The 20,871-nt window shown below is 36.4% G+C and overlaps 1 protein-coding gene across 4 annotated transcripts in view; it reads left to right on the top strand.

Annotated features, from left to right (window-relative positions):
• The window catches only part of STXBP4 (syntaxin binding protein 4), a 128,481-nt gene that overhangs the window by 18,424 nt on the left and 89,186 nt on the right, over positions 1-20,871 (top strand). For all 4 annotated transcript variants that reach the window (XR_007352376.2, XM_048817273.2, XM_075119248.1 and 1 more), the window contains exons 9-15: positions 2,492-2,598; positions 2,972-3,161; positions 5,715-5,793; positions 9,411-9,505; positions 13,195-13,291; positions 14,485-14,597; positions 15,449-15,538. Coding sequence is in view for 3 of the 4 variants with exons in the window: in XM_048817273.2 (XP_048673230.2) it covers positions 2,492-2,598; positions 2,972-3,161; positions 5,715-5,793; positions 9,411-9,505; positions 13,195-13,291; positions 14,485-14,597; positions 15,449-15,538 (771 nt within the window). In the remaining variant the exon portion in view is untranslated. The remainder of the gene's footprint in view (positions 1-2,491; positions 2,599-2,971; positions 3,162-5,714; positions 5,794-9,410; positions 9,506-13,194; positions 13,292-14,484; positions 14,598-15,448; positions 15,539-20,871) is intronic.

The raw sequence follows: 20,871 nt of genomic DNA, 5'->3' as shown, positions 1-20,871 counted from the left end.
TTGTATTTCAGATCTTCCAAATTGTCCATGCAATGAATTTGTATGGGTTCAGAAACACAGGTGCATCTTGAGTGTGTGTATTTTTTGGCCATATATTAGTGAAATATAGTAATTTTACAATCTATAAGCGTAAGCTAGAAAAAAATATGACAATATATAGAATGATTAATAATTCTCAATTCTCAACTGAATTCTCAATTACACTGTGATTTATGCCCACTCTAAGGCCCATTTACACAGCCAGAAGAGAATAAAAGGACCTCGGTGTAAATGAGAATTCAAGCCCCCTTTTTAAAAATGTTGTCCTATGACTGTCTGTAACAGAAATATGGTATGTCTCTATGTTTGCAGAAAGTTGTAGATCAATCTGCTTCTCCTGTCGACATAGTACTGCCTCTTGCGGGAGGTGGAGTTATTAATCCAACAGGAAAGCTCTCTTCCATTGACTAAGAGCCTCTTCACTAGACCTACTACAGCGGCAAAGGTGCATCTGTGCTGATGTAAATTTGTAGAGCTGCCCTCAGTATCACAGCTAAATACAAGGTGGAAGAGATTGTTTAACATAACTAGTTAACATATATTCTAAGGGACAATTCAAGCTGAAGAGGCCCATTAAAACCTCTTCAGTAATAGGAGGGTTAAAGATTGGGTTAAAGATTGTTGTAACATGCCATAAACCCAATGTTTTTATTAAGACCATGATTTCTAGCATCTAGTAAAGTTATGAATTTAGCACCTAGGCTTGTGTTGTGCAGGTTTCTTTTGAGCATGAGGTCAGAGTAATTGCTTTGTAAAAAGTAAAAACAACAAGGAGTCCTTGTGCTTATGACGAAATCAATTTATTAGTCTCTAAGGTGCCACAAGGACTCCTCATTGTTTTTGCTAATACAGACTAATATGGCTACCACTCTGAAATTTGTAAAAAGTGTTCACCAACAGGTGATATGGTACTTGTGTCTTTCATCATTTTTTTGTGAGAGCTCTTTTGAGAGCATAGTGATTGTCTGGTTTCACCCACATAGTTTTAGTTGGGGCATATAGTGCATGAGCTGAAACACACCCCATGTTGTGATAGACATAGGACCCGGGGATCTTGAAAAGCATGTTGTGGGAGGTATTGATCATTGTAGCAATGGAGATACCTCTACAGGTTTTGCATCTGTTATTCAGGCAGAGTCTGGTGCTGCTTTGAGTTGGTGTGTCCTGTGAGGAGCTTGCTTCGGATGATGAGCTTGGAGAGGTTGGAGGGGTGTTTGAAGGCCAAAAGAGGGGGCTGGGAAAGATTTTTTGCAGGGCATAGTCCCCCATTGAGTATGGGCTGTGATTGTTAAATGATACCCTGTATGGGTTTCAGTGGGAGGTTGTAGGTGACAACTAGGATTGTGTGGTTGGAGATGTGGGGTTTTTTTTTCCCTGTATTGAATCAGGTTCTCTTTCAGTATTTGGGTGGTCTGTTCCACGATGCGATCTTTACCTTCAAAAGATGAGCCTATAACCTGCTAACCCCCATTTTTTTTCCTTTGACTACAGATACTGAAATGGGCCATTTCAGTATAAAAGGTCCCTTAGAATATGTGTTAACTACTTATGCTAAACAATCTGTTCCACCTTATATTTAGCTGTGACAGCGAGTACCTTTTCCAGACCTGATCTGTGCTCAAAATCTTCTCTCTCACCAACAGAAGTTGGTCCAATAAAATATATTTTCTCACCCACCTTGTTTGTCTAATACCTTGGGACCAACATGGCTACAAACTGCAAAAAGCAGATAATGTTGTTCTTATTCCTACAATTCTCTTCTGCCTCTATTGATGAAGTTAGAGCTAGTCTACACTGACAACATTAAAGCCACGGCAGCGCTTTAACATGGCTTGTGTAGTCGCAGCAGAGCACTGGGAGAGAGCTCTCCTAGCACTCTAAAAAACCACTTCCACGAGGGGCGTAGCTCTCAGCACTGGGGGCATAGCTCCCAACTGGATGACTTTGAATACATTTCTATGATTCTGTGATTGTCAGGCAATTCATAATATAGCATTTATTTAAAATGAATAGTGCATAGTTGGGTAGCTGGAAAAACTGGTCAGCATATTTTTCCCTCAAAGTAGTTATAATAGTGAGTCTGATGCAGTCTGGTGCATCCATAGCTTTTCTGCATGGTAACAGTTGTTGAACGTTCGATACTGATTTATAGAACCAAAGCGCAGAATATAGTATTGATGATTGTTTCTTTGTGCCTTTTGAAATCTAACACATACAACACATTCTTTCATTGCACAGTTATTCTACTAAGCAGCAGTACAAAAGATGTATATTACTAATGGATTAAACATATTCGTCCAGGCAGAAAGTCTGGCCAGCCTTGACTGTTTCTTAAATTCATGGGTTCAAAAGTACACGTTAAACTGTTGCAGTTAGAAAATTGTTTCAGTTACATCTTCTTCAACAATGAACACAGAATGTCACACTTGGATTCTTTATTGTTACTGATTAGGATGGACGACTGAAGCCTGGAGACCAGCTTGTATCCATAAACAAGGAGTCAATGATTGGAGTCTCCTATGAAGAAGCAAAAAGTATAATCAACAGAACAAAGCTGAGGTAATTATTGTACTACAACAGCTAAACCCCCAAAGTGAAATCTTGTACAAGTTTTCTTTTGAGTAGTTTGAAGTAAGAAGACAAGTTCATGGCTCTGAAATATTAAATACGCATATTACTCTTAAAAAAGCTCAAATATGTTACTAATCCAAGTGATGCAAAATTGTTAGGAAACTTTACTAGCTCAGTCACAAATGCTACTCACCAGTCCTCCACCTTCATAACTGATGATAATGAGGAATGAAATAAAAACAAGTGTCAAAAAAATTCTCACCCCATGAGGCTTGGACAAGTAGAATTTTGCAAGGCTGCTTTATCATTTTATGAACAGTGTTGCATATAATCTATGTAAAAAATTTATTTTTAAATTTAGATCTGAATCTGCCTGGGAGATCGCTTTTATCAGACAAAGAGTTTTTCCCGGTTGCTTTGAAAATCCTCAAAGTCCTGGCAGTCTCTTGGCATCTTCTGCTGGATGTGGACAGCAACAGACACTACTTGCGTTTAATCTTCTTTCACCTCCTAATGAGAATCCGGGTTCAAAGGTGTCCACATCCTACACTGTGAGTATAGTCTTGTCTCTTGTTTTAGAACAAACCAAGGAAGAGATTAATTTTCTAAATTATAGAAATCCTATTGCAACTTTTTTCCATATTTCAATATTAGATCAATGGCAAGTAGTTACCATTCCAATAAGTAAATGATTAGACTCCTCCTCAAAACCCCCTGGGGTATTAGGAGCTTTCTGGTAGATGTGTGAGATCTCTCTAGAATCAACAGTACTGGCCAGTGGAACGAGAATATTAATTGAAATCATTAGTTGATTGGTCATCTCGCTTCTCAATTAAATCTTAATTGTGATCCTAGGTTGTCAAATTCTTCTTTTGAAAAAATAAATTATATCTAACCATTTCCATTTTATATTTCAGATATGGAGGAGATTTTGAATATTAGTAAATAGTGAATAATAATAATAATAATTTCTTATTTAAAGATTTTTTTTACAGTACTTATTACCATAACAGAGGGTTTATATACAACTTAAACCAAAAAATGAGAATTACATGAAGCCATGTACAATTATTGAAATTAGAAATAACTGTCATTTTTTGAGGGCTAAAATCAAACGGGACATAAAATCTTTACGCCTCACCAAAACAAAGCCAAAAAAACTAAACCACACAAAAAAGCCTTTAATCTAGTGCAACTCTTGCTAAACTTGTGCTCCAGCAAACCTCCCAGGGGCGTGAGTTCCGTTGTGGGGGGGCTCTCAACTGAGAGTGTCCTTCCACTGGTCATGCAGTATTTAACTCTGCTAACTGAGATCAAGAGATTCCCATCTGATTTTAGCTGCTGCAACATTGTGTAGGGAAAGACCAGATAACATATGGGGCACTTGACAGTCCTTTGGGGACTCTTTGGCACCTCTTCCCTTTAGATTTCAAACCTTGTTCCTTGCTGGGGTGCCAGCTACCTGTGACTATTTGCTTTATTTGCATGTATCTTTTCTGGTACATTGTATATCTGTATAGCTTGTTAGTGTGGAGTTGCACACCAACTTGTGTTAATGGATGTTTCTCTGCTGTGTAAAATGTGTTTCTCTCCCTGGCTTTAGGAGACGGTTGACAAGTTCCTTCAATAAAAAAGAAGTTTTTTAAAATAATAGATTTTTACACCTTATGATGATGATACAGTTTGGAGATGGAATGTAGACTACTATAAAACTTTGTTTAGAACTCAGAGTTTTATAGATGTTTTATCACACTGAAGGAAAAATATAAACAAACATTTTAGTTAAAGTAGCACATCGTTAGTGCAAACGAAACTATCATAGTGTGCGATGGTGTGAAAGTTTTGAAGACCAGAGAAAGCTGACTATTTTAGAACTGCCCTCTGTTTTCTGGCATTTTTAAAATATATTTAATTTATAGTTCTTTTTAGAGGTGAACAAAATATTCTCTTTCAATAAGCTGGACTTATAAAGTTATTTTTTAGACTCTGTAGTCAAAGGAGGTGGTTCCCCTGTGCCCATATTTGAAAAGCATGCCTATGTATTCCTTTTCAGAAACATCCTGTGTAGGGTGCAGCCTCCTGCGCAGCTGCACTTTTTTGGTGTTCACTGTGATGGTTATTCTGCAGATAATGAACCTCAGAGACTCGAAAATATTACCATGTCTGTTATATTGCTGTAGTATAATGCTAAGTTTGTGTACACTTATGGCTCTGCCAGAGGGACTGAGCCTTTCAACTATAGCTTACCAGGTTAAGTTCAGCTGTGGCCCCTAATGACCCATTGTTATTTGATAGCTGTTCATCAGCCTATACCTAATTACTTTGGTATCAGTCCAGTTCCCTGTTCCATGTCTCATAAACGGTCACATTTTGAACTAATGCTCCGTCTGCCAATAGTCTTGGCAAAGAGGCAAAAATTGGATGCACCATGAAAGACCGTCACTGTTGCAGCTTTCACCAGCACTAAAATTCAGGTGCGGAAAACAAGACGAGGGGAAAACAATCCCTGTAAAACAACAAGAGCAAGTGTTTCAGTGGTATAGAAGTTTTTCTAATATGTTACATGATTTACAGTATACTGCACCCTATTAAATATGTGGCAAAGTGGCCCTCTTCTGTTTCAGCACTAGCTTTGACACTTTTAGTACAAACCTCATCAGTAATGATCTATAATACATTTTCTAATAAAATGTCTCACTTATGGCTTTTTATTAAAATGTCTACATAATAGAAATCACATATGCTTTCTGAATTGAAAAATAAGTCTTTAAAAGCCGTAAAATCATCAATGTGGGCTACACCTCAGACAGAGCATGGTTACATTGGCTTCAGTTACTTTTTAAATAGTACCATATGAAAAGTACTCTGTAGTGCTGAGGCACAGTGGGTATACCACAGTAGCCTTTACATTCTGAATGTCATTGCTTTTTTATGGTGCCTGTAAGAGTTTAAACATAACATAGGGGTTTTTGGTTTCAGTGTTCTTCCAGTATTGTTTGTCTACCCATCCACCCATTTTTTTTAAAGGTTAACATTTGTTTCGAGTCTGGTCTTTGACCTACTTTAGCAAATGTCATTTCATGACTTGTGATTTTCTTTCATAGATGAAAACTGGATTCAAGAAGAGAGAACAATCTCCAATTCCTTCTGCAGACAGCAGCCCTGCTGATGTGTCTGCGGCTGGTAAATGCTTTATTTAATTTTTTCCCCCTCTTATTTTTTGCAATTCCTCTTCCACAGAAAGTAGTGCACAATGTGATTTACTAGGCTTTAAGGAAGGGCATGTGGGCCATTTTTCTAGCCGTGAATAAAAGTCTAAAATGAATGGATTGTTCAGGAATCCATGTCAAATATAACTTATGTTGTCCAGTTTCTTGGACAAATAGTTGAAACTAAACACAGATGAATGATCATAACGTTTCAGTACAGCAGTAGTAATCAATAGACTCAGTTGAAACCAGGTAATGAAGACTCACATATAAATCAAGACTAGGTTGCCATAGAAACAGTGCTTTCTCAGTTTGATAAAATGCTGTAGAAGTATATTGCATGTACTTTTTTTTATTTTTATTTTTTTAAGGAGGACATTTTTTTTTTATTTTAGGAACAAAAATAACTGTTAAAGTGGCTTGTATGCTCTTTGTTACATAGAGGCTACATTAGTAAACTATCTACTTAAAACACTGCTATGGAATTTTCTGTATGTATTTCAGAACCTTAATGTTCAAGCAAAGGTAATAATCATATCATATCTCTAGATATATATTTTGGAGGTGCTGAAGGAAAAATAATTGGGGATCTGATCTTTCACAACAATTAGATCTGAATTGACAGTGATAAATCCGTCAGAGACGATTTGCATAGTATTTATGAACAATGAAAATGCACAGGAATGACATACTTAACACCAATGTAAGTATGTATCGCTAGGCTAATGGTTGTGCTCTGTACTGCTATGCAGGAGACAAGGAGCCCTCTTACCGCTCAGTTGGTACAAATGAGGGCAGTGTGTTCATTACATCTGCCTCTCTAATTGATCAGTCCACATGACCAAAAACTCCAGTCTAATTTGTCAAGAGAGGGAGGACCAACACAGAGGACCGTAGTGTCACTCCACTGACATTACCTAAATTGCGCTAGGGATTAACGTGGCCCATAGTAGATACCCTAATTCCAAATGAAGCAGTCGGATTGGGATCTTGACCAACTTGGCATAAATAGAGATATTCCAAAGGGGTTAACTGGCTGAATACCAGCTTTTGGAACTTGAGACGTCATGGTATTTCATACAGCTTGAGTTAAATAATCAGACCTCTCGATCATATTGCCCATGAAAACTACCATGACTAGATTAGATCAGAAGCATTACAAGACAAAGGCTCCTTTGATCTACGTTTAGGGCTTCTTATTTAGTTAAAAGGAAGGGGTACATGTGAGCTGAGCCACTACCATTTTTCTTTTCCAGATCCAGACTTCTCCAACCAATGTATTTTTAAATGAGGGATCTATGCAACAGACAAAATGCAGTGATTGGGAGCTTAATAGCGAAGAAAATATCCCCCTTCTCTCCCTGCTTGAAACAGTGGGGCTCTATATCTATTTTGATCACAGTTAAAGATTTTGGACATATGTGGTAGAGTGTAAGCTTGAGAGATTGTCCTCTCACCAGCAGATGGTTCAATAAAAGATACTATGTCACCCACCTTGTGGCTCTCTGACATGCAGTTTAGTGAGGGCCAGATCCTCAGCTGGTGAAACTTCACTGGCTTCAGTCCACAAATAGAATTGAATTAATTGGATTAAATCAGAAGAAGTCAGTGACACTACATCAGTTTATACCAGCTGCGAATCTGGACCTCAGTTTCGGACATTTGTTCCTGCGTCTCCACCACAAAAAATTCATTTGCCAAGGACAGTCCCCATGGGAACAGATTCCCAATGATATTTTAAAAGGGACTAAGAAGGCTACAATGCATAATAACATAAACAAGATGGCTCTAGCAGTTGCTGTACAATCTATATTATGCTATCCCATATGCTGTCTCTGGACTTCCTTCGTTCCATCGTCATTTGACAACATGTCCTTGACTGAAACTGCTATTTGTGTCACACACGTCTTCTTCAAGGCTAATGTGAGATAAAGATCCAAGCTCTTGGATCAAAAATTGCTGTGATTAAGAAAAATCAGCATAACTTCGAGACGTGCTTGAAAAAATTTATGCATAAAGCCCATGACCCAATAGTTTTGTGAGCTTAGTATCCACACACTGACTTCAGGGGAGCTATGCCGATTTACTCTAGCTTAGGATGTAGCCTGCTGTCTTTAGAATTTAATAAAGCATGCAAACAGTATTAGTGTTACAGGTTTCCAAAAAGATGTTTTGTTGAGCACATGTGGAGAATATAAATTAGTTTGAGCTTGGAAACAGATGTTTTGTGAATTACGAAATCCGGTTTTGTTTTTTTGTTTTTTTTTAGTTTTGTTTCTATTCTGTGTTTTGGAGATGGTCCCAAACTGCAGAGTCCTGAGGTTTTCAGATGCAGATTTTGGTTTGAGCCCATCTCCGTCTCCTTCTTGATGAAATAATAAAATAGGACGAAGAACTAATTAAGAACACCAGTTAATATGTGATTGTTCCTCAGAATTTCAGCCTTTTAATAAGAAGTGTTTTGGATGCCTTTCCAAATTAGGCAATTTAATAACTTCACATTGATAAGCTTGTCTATAGCATGTCCCTCTTTGTACCTGGCCGTCTGCAAAAACTCAGCAGTGGATTTATTGTTTGTCCTATTTTAAATAAAATATTAGTGCATGTAAAATCTAAGTGAAGCTACAAATTTGCTGCAGTGCATATAGCGAGCAGTCAAAGGCCCTGAAGAGCCTTCTGCTATTTTCCTAGTGTACTGAGATGTTTCTCCAACAGACTGAGAAAGCCAGAGCACTCTGGCAAAGCTATAGTTGATTTTTCCTGTATTGTTTTCCCTGCAAAAGAAATCTGTAGGTGTGAAATCTTTTGTGTTGGCTGCTTATAATTTTGGACTCACTTTTCCTCCTGCATTTATAATTTGCACGTAAGGGAAACTGAACAACTGCATCCGAATCCTAATATATTAGTGCATTGTTTAATTATGGAAAATTGTTACACTCTTATCTGAAAGGAGGGGCACAGTGGGTGGACAGGCCCCGGAGAAGGGGAGTTTCCCATTCCCACTAGGCAAGAGGAGAAGCCAGAAGGGATTCACTCCAGGCAAGATCCCTAATTCAGCTCTGCCCCTCAGTGGCAGGAGATAATCCTCCTCTTGACACAGTGCCTCCTGCTATTTCCTCAGAGAATATATAGAACCGACCAGTTCCTTAAGTTAAACACCTGGAATTGACAGTAGCAGAAAAGCTAACCAATGGGTGACATCTCTGAATTCATAAATGTTTTTCCCAACCTGTTTCCAAAAGCACTCTGTATGTATTCCATGACAGAAGGTAGTATCACAAGTGTAAGTCACGTTTTTCTGTTACGACATGACCTCATGTTACATACTTCCCTCCCATTTTGATGGATAATTATAAAATGGTTTAACAGTGGTTAAACGGTGCCTGTATTTCCTCTTTTGGGTATTTAATGAATATTTTAGTAATGTACCTTTTAGCATTTAAGAAAAAAGTCATAATAAACATTAGAGTTCATTCCTGCAGTCAGGTGATTAGCTGGAATTATTTTGAACAGCAGGACTGCAGAATACATTCTTCAGAGGGAAATGTTCCAATTAAAATTCCAATTTATGTACAATCTGTTGTCTCTTAGCTATTGCTTCCAACTGGACTGAAGATTATGGACCTCAAGAAAGGAAGATTTCTCTGAACCCCACTGTTCGTCTCAAAGCAGAGAAACTGGAGATGGTAAATAGCGCTTAATATTGTTTTCTATTTTTTTCATAATCATTGAATGTAAAATGTCTAAAGAAAACGTCTAGCTTGACTACTGCTTAAATAGGTAAAAAAGAACTGATTACTTTCCAAATGTATAGATCTCTCAGGCTCTGTATCCATATCTGACTTTACTTATTGGGCAAATAGTTAAATGGCTGGTTGGGTCAAATAGTTAAATGGCTGGTTAATTTCTAAATGCATTATTTGCTGAGCATCTTAAGTGTACACAACATCGTTTTGAAAGAGGGTATTGAAAAAAGGAATTTCACTCATTTCTATCCATCCTTCCTTCCCTAGGGTTTTATACTGCCACCTATCTCTGTACTATCCGAGTGCCTCCCACATAAAATTGATAGCAATAGCAAAGTCCCTAGTGAACTTTGTGGAGTCTCTGGCACAAAATTGTAGCCAAAACATTCAGAATATAAACAACGTGAAATAAAATCTAGGTACGGAGGAAAGAACAAAGTGCCAAGGGCTCATAAATAGAAAAAATAAATGCAAACAAAGCCACGTACATAAAAGTCTTCTTTTTTTTAATTAAAAAAAGGCAGGGAGCTAAAATTTAAGGAGAGAAATATGGAGATACGCACAAAGGTATGTGGAGATATGATGAGTAAAAGAAGATGAAAGAAGTCAAAGAAATTGCGCCTACAGAGAAGTAACATCCTGGAGAAGATTCATGTGGGAAAAGTAGAAAACAGATGAGAGAGATGCAGAAGGAAATAAGATGCACGCAAGTACTGTAGAAGGACAGATCAGTCACATAGATTTTTGCTGAAACATGCAGGACATATTTAAATTGATTATTTCATTTGCCCTAGCACTGTCAGCATACAATAGTTTGATCTATCATTTTTATTGATCTTTCCTCCATGACACAGTGTATTTCAGAAGGAAATACAAATAGGCATATTTTACCAACATTTTTATTTGTTTCTTGTTTTGATCATAAGAAACAAGTGTCAATAAGGGGGTAAAAGATAACAAACAGTGTTCAAAGTAACAAAAAGATCTTCTAATTATGGTTTGGAGTTAATGTGAGAGTGTTAGACTGCATTATAAGAAGTTCAGTTGATCCCTTTCAACGTTCCATGAGAGACTGCAGTAGAGGAGTTTGCAGTGTTAACATTACTTTACTTTAATAATACTCAGGTCATTGGAGCAAGAGGATCTAATTGTGAGTTGGAGGAAATGTAGCTATACAGTGAAAACTGTCTTCAGGTGATCAGCCAAGAGACCATTAAAATCATCTAGCTAATAATACATGGTAAAGATGGAGGGAAAGAAATCTTTTGGGTCCTCTTGTCCATGTCTCTGCCACTGCAGAATTGAAGTTGATAGGTCAATATTAAGTACATAAGTAGGTCCTATTGATATACTTAAAGTTAAGCACCTGCCTAGACATCTGGTACCCTGGCCTTTGATGTGGAGAACCATCTTGCATGTTGCCCATATAAATTGATTGCCAGTTGACATCTTGTAATTTATGCATCAAGTTGAAAGCTAACAGATTATAAGGATGAAGTGCATAAGGCTTCCTAATTCCAACCAGCCTCTCTCCCTGTTTTAGTCTCTCTCCCATTTAGTCTCTCTCCCATCTCTCGTCCATCTTCTACCTTATCCCTCCATATCTGAAAATATTCTGGAGAAATGAACATGTGATGAATGTGGGGATGCTCAGTAATAATTATTGGCCTGTAACCCAAAATCTGATTATATGCCCCAAATTAGATGGCATGCTAAAATGGTGTGATAGATTTCCACTACTAGAGGAGTTTCAGTGATTTCAACACCCCCACCTATAGTGGGGAGACAGTAAGCAGACAAGGGATTACAAGCCATTGAGACAGAATGGTTCTACCTACCAAACAAGGAAGCAGCTGTCAAACAATCTGAGGCAAAAGGAAGACTTCATACATGGGTTCGGAAACAAAGAAATTATCAAGCAATATAAAAATTGAACCCAGGCACACAGACAGTAGGGGGGGCATTTAAAAATGGAGCTGCCCTGAAAGAGGAAAATCTGAGACAGTCCCAAGGCAGGTAGTCTGAGAAGAACAGCAGGGCATGCTGTCATTTGAAAGTTCCACATTGGTCCCCAGTCCAGCCAGGGCACTTAAGTGCATATTTGACTTTAAACACAAGAAGTCACTTTGTATGCAGTAGGACTTACATGTTTAAAGTATGCATGTTCTTGAGTGTTTTGTTGGGCCAGGCTTTAACCAGCAGGTTTTTTTCCTTGAGCATTTTGCCTTTGTCATAAATTATTGTCTTGTGCTACTATCCAGAAACTAATTCCATGGTATTTACTTTGCCTCAGCCATTTTAATAACATTTAAAGGAAAACCGGTATGAGCAATTGGCTGTCCATTTAATGATGATTTATGATAAACATCTTTGTGTGCAATATTCAAAAATTTTTGAAGAAATGTTTTTAGAATATGACATTTTAATCATTCGTTAATTTAGCAGTCCAAGCCTCAGTACAATCTAAAGGACTTAACATTGATTATATTTCTATCTTGAAAAAAATAGTCAGTCATTTTTCATGTTTTGAAACTGGTATGTCTTTTTGGTTCAGTTAGCTACTTCTGCATATAACTTAATTTACATTAATATTTGGCTCTTTATTACATACTTTATTGTCTTTGATATAGCATTTGCAGACTGTTTACATGCCATTGAATGGTTTGTTTTGCAAATGATTATATTTATATGCAATTTTCAGGTATACTCTACCACTCCATTATGTTTAGTCTGCCCTACTTCCATTAGCACTATAAAGAAACCATTACCAGTTATATATATCAGCATTATCTCGTGCTCTGTATAATGTGTGTTGGGTTATTTACTTCTTTTTTTTAAACCTAGTCTTATAAAAGCTATTGAGGTACACAAACTAATAATTCCCTGGTTTCAGAGTAACAGCCGTGTTAGTCTGTATTCACAAAAAGAAAAGGAGTACTTGTGGCACCTTAGAGACTAACCAATTTATTTGAGCATAAGCTTTCGTAGCTCACGAAATTGGTTAGTCTCTAAGGTGCCACAAGTACTCCTTTTCTTTTTAATAATTCCCTGTGGCTCAAAAGCACAAGCACCAAATTTAGTTTAACTTGACAAAAAATTAAATAAATACAAAAACTGTGAGTGAAAGCAAATGCTGAAACTTTGATATGAAATCATTTTTGTGCTGACGGTCCAAGTGAGTCAAAATAGGGATACTGTGTGGAAGCATGGGCATAAGTGTGGCAACCGTTACCCGTTTTCCTTCATTAGTCTAGTATAGTGAAAGTTTCTTAAGCGTCAGGTAGCTTCTGATAGTTTTGTAAACCAACACTCTCATACTATGGTGATGACAATATTATAAATACGATGATCGTTCTAACCTTAATGTTTTCAGACCAAAATATCACGATCATGGAAAAACTGTACTGAGCCACAAGTAGTACATATTAATAAAGACAGCTACACCTGGGGAGTCACCAGAGCCCATTCTGTCATCTTTCTTATTTATCTGTCCTTGACGAGGTTTAAGAAACAGTGACCCCACAAGACACATCATCTTAGTAAAGGAGAGCTATAATGAAAAGGGTTTTTTCCCCCATTTGAGGCAGAGACCTCTAACCCCCATTTTAAAAAAATTATTTGTTTTCTAGGCACTAAATTATCTTGGGATTCAGCCCACAAATGAACAGCAGCAAGTCCTGAGGCACCAACTCCAGAAAGATTCTAAAGGCACAGTATCTTTTGGAGGTAACCATTTGTAGAGTGCCCTGGAAAATAATGTAACATAGAAACAGAGAGCATATAATACCATTGTATATATTTTCAGTTAAAATAACCTTCCCATCTGTAAGTTATTACGGTAATGAAAATTCTACATGGTGAGGTGAGATTGTGATTCTACTATTTAACAATGAACTTGCAATTCTGGAACTAGCCATCTGTAATGGAAATCAGATTTCTCCTTTATGAAGAGCAGTCTCAGCTCACTAGCCCTTAAGTGCACTTTGCTCTCACTTGTACTAATGAATTTTCAACTTTGTCTTGAAAATAGGGTATTATTAAGTCTGGGGGTTTTTTAAATGAAAATGGCTTTAGTCTTTAAGAAATCACTGCTTTCTTTCAAAAATAAAAGCACAAAGTATCTGTTTTATAGCAAATTCATTTTTGCAAACTACTTGATTGTAAACAATATTTCTTGTGTAATAGTTTCCTAAGAAATAGTCATGAGATTGAAGCATGCAGTGTCATTTTAGTGGCTACTAATTTAGGCATCACGAACCTTAGAAGTTAACCATTTTTCTTCTCTAAATTTCTTAAATGTTAAAGTGGGCTTCAAAACAATAAATAAAAATATAGGTATACATTTTTTTTATTTTTAAATTGCATAATAAATCAAAGGAATTATGTGTCAGGTCTCCAGTCTGTGTCATCCAGCTGCTCTATGAATAACCTAAAACAATATTCGTTTCTTTCTATTTCTTGATCTCTGAAACTGAATTGTAGAATTTCTAGTATCTTATTTATTTAATATTTGTCCAAACTATGGGACTGAAACTAAAACACAAGTTGAGAAAATATTAGCAAGCTCCTGAGCATATGTTTTTAAAACTCTATTTTCTGATTTTTTTTTTTTTTTTTTTTTACGAACTTCCTCAAAAGAACTCGGTGCTGAGATAAGAAGCTGTAGACAAAATTGCAGGTAGATTGTTTCATCTTTCAGGAAGTTAATGGAGGAGTTGAAAATTCATACTTAAAGGGGAGCTCAAAGGTGAATATGGAGAGGCTACTGCTACTCCATAATTTAGGCTGTCAGACCAGCACCTTCCACAACCGCTGCATTCATTTTCAATAGTAGTTGCAAACAGTTTTAAACTAGGGAAAAACAAAGTGACTCCTTTAAAATTGATGCCACAAACTACAGTAACTAAACTCTGTTTTAGATTTTGTTCAGGTTGCAAGAAATCTATTCTGTTTGCAGTTGGATGAAGCAGGTCGTGGCCCAAGACCTATAACATTTGGGGCCAGTGAAATTGCCAATTTATTAGATTCACAGGTAAAGTATCTGCTGGAGCTCAGTAGTATTTATCTATTGTGAAGAATAAGCTAACAAAGGTTAATTTACTTAAAACTATTCCAATTCTTGTACAAATTTTTGAAACAGTTTCATATCATGGTTTTCTTTAAAGTAACCTAGTTCCTAAGAACCCTTTAAAAAACCTTGTTAAAGCAACCTAGTTTGCAGAGAGCAATTCACATAAATATGTTGTGAATTAGCATGAGTGGATAACAATGTTTTATTGACGTTCCTTAAAGGGACTGCTGATTGCTTTCTGCAGTGTGAGTAATAAACAATTATGTGGCACAGTGATTTGGACCTCTATTGCACTTGGAAATCACTTTACTTTAGAGGTAATTTTTAAGAATGAAGGCCTACCTAGAACCCTGATGGGATAGAAATACTGAATGTAAGTTATTCCTTATCTGAGATAAAATAGGAGGGGGAAGGTAGTTAGTTTTATTGGCACTGTTGTCTCAGAAATTTTTATGGATAATTTTTGTTAATCCATTTTAGCAAACCAAGTTATTTTTTCATTGCAGGAAAACCTCTGGCTAGAGCTGGTCAGAAAATGTCAGTTAAAAATGAGTTTAAACCAACATTTTTTTTGTTTTGTTCTCAACTGAAAGTTTTCATATTTGGTTGCTGAAAACCTGCAATATTTTGGAGAAACAAATTGCATTTTCATTAATGTTTAATGGCTATAAAAAGTTCTTTTGTCAGTCCTACTTGTGACTTTCTTTTAACAAGACTCTGTTCTTAAAGAGATCAAGCATTGTGATAGATGCATTTAACCTAATTTTAGCTTCTGTTAATTTGCCCCTTGTTTCATATTTTAATACATACAGCTTGTATCTTGTGATTCTTTGGAAATGGATGATGTGGAAAGACTTAAAAGAGAAAGAAATGAAGCTTTAAAAGAAATAAGTAAACTGAAGGTAATATTTAATTCTGATCATTTTTTAAAAAATGAAATAATCCATTTAAGGAAATATAGCATTTAACCTGAATTTGAATTGTCTGTGTATAGCATAAAAAGTATTAGTACAAGAGAGGATAGTATTCGCTGGTATCCAAGGAGCATATGCATACAATGTGCTTCTACAGAAATTGACCTTTACTCTCTATACTGAATCCCTGTGCTTTTTTTCTAGCTTGAATGTCAGGAGAAATTAGACTAGAGACATGTCACAGAGGTACATTGTGTGTATGTGATTTATCGGATCTATTTAGGAATTTATGGGGTCCCACATCACCATAATATCTGATCACCTTTTAGTACTTGTGAAAGATGCCATATTGACAGAATCGGAGATTTAAAGTCATCTATCCTCAAAACAAGTACAGCAAAGAGGCAGTAGCAGTGCAAACTTCCCCCAGTCAGTACCTGCCAGTCTACCTTAACGCTAACCTGGAGAGCCTACCTGTTGGGGTAAAAGACAAGCTCAATCTCCATGCTCATTCTCAGCTATGACTACTATCTAGTATGACAACTAGTGCGAGTTGTGGTGGTTTTTGTGATGTAGACAACTGTCCATTGGTAAGTGAATCAGACTCATTCCACATAGGACAATGAGCTTTTCTCAACTTTTAGCCACTAGTTACTTGAGCTGGACTGGAATTAGCAATCTAAGAATATGGAGAGAGCACTGTATAGCCCATTTTTAATCTTTTGAGCTATCCAAATCCCATAATACTATATTTCTTAAATATGTGAACATTTTTTCTAATCTCTTAAATAAAAGTCTGTGTCAACAACTAAAAAGCCCTCACTTATCAGATGAATCCGTAATATATGTTTGTTTTGATTTTAATTCTTAGATTGAAGCAGTACAAAGTAAATAAAGTTTTGGAGATTTATCATTCAGGCTTCAGTTCAGGAAAGCATTCCTATTAAAGCCAGCATATAAACATGTACTTAACTTCTGTTGAAGTCAATGGGATTTAAGCACATACTTCAAGATAAGAGTTTTCCTGAATCAGGTCACGTGCTAGCATTACCAGCTTTCCTTCTACAACCAGCAGGTATTGGGTGCTACCCTTAATCAGTCATCCAAAACACACCTAGCATTTGATCCTGAATGATACCAAGGACCTCTTGGGATGGGAGCTGAGGATTCTTAGTACCTTGCAGGAATCTCTCCACACCTTACACAACTGAGCCCTTTTAGTGCGAAGATCTCCAGATTTGTTTGACTGGCATGTCACCCTCACTTGCCTCCCACACATACACACCATGGAATAATTCATCACATTAATAAAGTCATCTCAAAACTGGTTGCTTGTTCCGTTCTCTCCTATTTGTTGTGTTTAACCTCAGCCATGTTATTCTCTTAAAAGGCTTTTTGTGATAGGAAGATGGCACCTTAAGTCAAAATTTGTCTCGTAGCTAGAGCAAAATCCTATACTTATTTGATCACCTCTGGAAGCGCTTTGCTCTTCTTCCCATTTAACTAGTCTAAAAAAGAAATACCTGTCTGGGGTATCGTCCTCTCTTTTTAAAATAAATAAATAAACTAGGTGGTGCTCATTTTAGCATATGGATTAGCTGGAAATAAGCATTGCTGCTTTAATCAATTTTTGTTTTACTATTCCTCTAATACTCTGTTCTTAAATGTCAAGGGCACCGAGAGCTTTGGATTCTTGTCCTTTTGTGTGGAGTTTATTTCAGACCAAAATAAAAATAAATTTATTTAGCCAGTCTGTTGGGGAAACACATTCCCCTTTTAATCCAGTTTAATCAATGGATCTTCTTATTTCCTAGATACTAAGGATATATGCATCTTAGCAATACTGCAAACATTTGCATTTCTAATCTTATATCAACATTAAAAAAAACCCATGTAAATTGTTTCTTATTATAGGCATACCGTGAGCTTTTCTTGGCATACCGTTTCCCACTCAGTACTTTATATTTCAGTATTTCCCAGCCAACCTAGTAGTATAATTGATGTTCCTGAATGACTGACAATAAGTTGTCTTAATTTGCTCAATAATAAGGCAACACACTGCTCATGTCCCTTTTAGAACATTAGACATAAAGTGTCCCTGGGCTTCTACAGTAAATTCCTGAGATCAGAGGAGTTATTGCCTCTACTGTATACTAATGCTGTAGTATTTTAATTTGTTTCAACCTTTGTAATTTTTTCAATTTAATTACACTCGTGTTGGATACTGCAGAAAAGTTCTGATTGGGTATACTTAAGAGAAAATACTCAGATGGTTACAGATTCTTAGAAATTTAGGATACCATCCTACAAAGTGCTAAGTGCCATTAACTTCTGTGTTGAAGGCACTCGGCAAGCTGTGGTACCCCAGATACTCAGCATACATTCTCCTTTTCTTTTAAAAAAAAAATCTTGGTTATTCTTAGTAATGCCACTTTTTTGCACTAATAATCCCTCTCCCTTCAAATATTTATAGACGGTTATAATATCTTCACCCCCACTAAATTGTTAGTTCTTTTAATCTTTACTCAATGCCAGTCTCCCCAGATTTTTTTTTAGAATTTTTGCTACCTTTCTCAGGTTGGTTTAGTGGTCTGATTTTTCATATATGCTGGTGGAATTCAGTGGGATGAGAAGGGTGTTCTAATGGATGGGACTCTGAACTGGAACTCATGAAACCAGAGTTCAGTTCCCAGCTTGGCTACTGACTTCCTGTGTGACTTTGGACAAACACTTAGTCTGCCCTGTGACTCAGTTCTCCATCTGGAAAATGGAGATAAAGCCTACCTACTTCAGAGGAGTGTTGAGGATAAAATCCATTAATGATTGCTATGCATTTTGATATGATGATGATTATGGCCATACAAATAGATAGATTTTGAAGATCCTAATCTCTGAAAATGAGTACATTTACCTTGCCTGTAATGAGGTGCCCAGAATTACAGGTGTAGCTTCAATGGGAGTTCCGTGCACAAAGGGTTTGCTGGACCAGGCCCCATGTTTACTACTTTTAATAGCTTCTGCCATCATTTCCATACTGGTACCAGCTACCACAATACAGAAAATATTATAATAGAACACACATTTTTTTGAACAGATTTTAATGAAGGTTTTGAAAGCTTTCCATCAGGATGATGTCAGGCTATTAGGATATAGTTTTTAGATGTCAGTGGACAGGAACGACAACCAAAGAAACCATTGTCCTTGAAGCGTTGGCATCATTTGTAAGATTGTGCAGTAAATTAAGTCTATTTAATATTTATTCATTTGACCGCCACATAAATGAAATGCAAAGAAGGTACTAATAGCTAACGTGTTTCCAGAAGGGGGAAAGAAGCATTTCAGTGTATGTTCATCATAGGCGTTACAGGATATACAGTATGTGACTGAAAGCAACAAACAAATCTGGTTACTTCCTTTACTAAGAATAAGTAAGGTCCTTTTAACCACTTCATTTTATCTCTTCTTTTTAATTATTTTAAGTGAACCACTGCATGTGGAAGGTGCTCTATTGGCAGCCCAAGAGATTGAAGTTCTGGCACTGTACAGGAAGTGACCTCATCCTTGTTTGTGAGGACCACTGGTGGGCTAGAAAAAGTGGATCATTCTCTTTGCTGAACCTACCAATGCGTGCTAATTTGAAGACAAATTTTTTTTGTGACAGGCACTGTGCAATAAGAACTGAGTAGAACTACGAGTTCATTTCACACAAGCCACATAAAAACTGTCAGATAAGACCAAATCTCATTACTTACTTTATCTGATCTGAATTTCAACCAGTTAGCTATCGGCCAATCAATGAGTATCCTGATAGCAGTCTCCTGAATCATCTGTTCTTGCTCACCTTACCTTTTTAAGTGTATCTGTGCTATCCCAGATAAGACTGTGTGTGTGTGTATAGGCCAGTTCCACACTGGTGTAAATCATCATAGTTCTATTAACTTTAGTGGAGCAAAACTGATTTACACTAACCAAGGATCTGGCCCGATAAATATAATTCACAAATAAAAATATTATAGCCATCATGGCTCAACACAGAAAATTATTAAGAATCTGAATAACAGTCCATTTGGTCAGTAAATGAATGCAAGATTCCTGTTGATTTCCATGAGCTTTGGATCATGCCCGTAGCTACTCCCTTTGGTGCATTGCAGACATTACTAGATCTCGGTACACTTAACAGTATCCTTTAAGAGAGAATCTTTTATTAAGTACAAGTTGAGGCGAATTTCTACTGACACTTTTCAAATTCAATATTCAGTCCCACATGGGAAAACTCAAGTGTTTAATTCACAGTACAGACAAATATTAAAAACATTTGGATACAAAAAGAAATCTATACAGGGGAAGATTTAATTTCTACTGATTCATTAGGTTCCTTCCATTTCTTACCAAAAGAAAAAGAAATAAATGGCATTTTTTTTTATAGATTACATCAAGTAGTTATATAACAGCTGCCATTATTGGGTAATGGAAAAATGCCTCCATTAGAGGATTTTTTGAGATGTTTGATTATGATTATATGTAGCCTGAAAGATGCCCTTTACAAATGGGTTAATATTTGTGATAAAGAATGTTATTTATATATATTATTGGGAAAAGATATGGCAGAATGTCAGCAATATGTCCAGCTCATCATCTTTATGATTTCTACACAACAAAGTCTTAAAAAGTCTGCCTACAGAAAAGCTGTTTTTGCTAACCATAGCAAATGCTGGAGATGGCACAAATTACAGGAAATACTGGTGCAATATATCTAAAGGTCTCTTCACAGTTCTGAACACACAGATCTGTTCCTCAGCAAAAAATCTCTCTACTGGAATTGGTAGAAGAACAGTTTCTCTGTGAAAAGCAAGAAAATGGATACTCACATCTTTGTTAGTGGCAAAACATCTAATTCTCTGAAAATGGAAATCTAACACACCTCCAGTGTTTTCAGAATGGTTGGAAAAAATGGTCAAAGATTTAATGGAAAAATAACTTTACATATGTTACACAATAGTGGTAAATGAAGTAAAATGTGAAGGATGTTTCTATTGTTTTCTTGAAAAATTAAATAGAATTTTAAAGAAATGTCTACAAATCAATACAATAAATTACATTGTGTTTTCTAAATATGGTCTTATGCCTCACAGAAGTTTGCCAAAGCGATAAAAAATAATCTTTGTCTACTCTTCTATATAAAGAAAAATACTACAACAAAATTGTATTATTTTAAATGTATAGATATTATATTAAATAAGTGTATGTGTCATAATTCTCAACAACTATTCAAGAAAGCTAAAGGAATAGATGGACTAAAAAAATCACTAGACTATCTAAAA

Source organism: Caretta caretta, chromosome 14 (assembly GCF_965140235.1).
Source record: "Caretta caretta isolate rCarCar2 chromosome 14, rCarCar1.hap1, whole genome shotgun sequence".
NCBI classification, from domain to species: Eukaryota; Metazoa; Chordata; order Testudines; family Cheloniidae; genus Caretta; species Caretta caretta.
The sequence above is the reverse complement of the archived record's forward strand: the minus strand, read 5'-3'. Positions and strand labels throughout refer to the sequence as shown.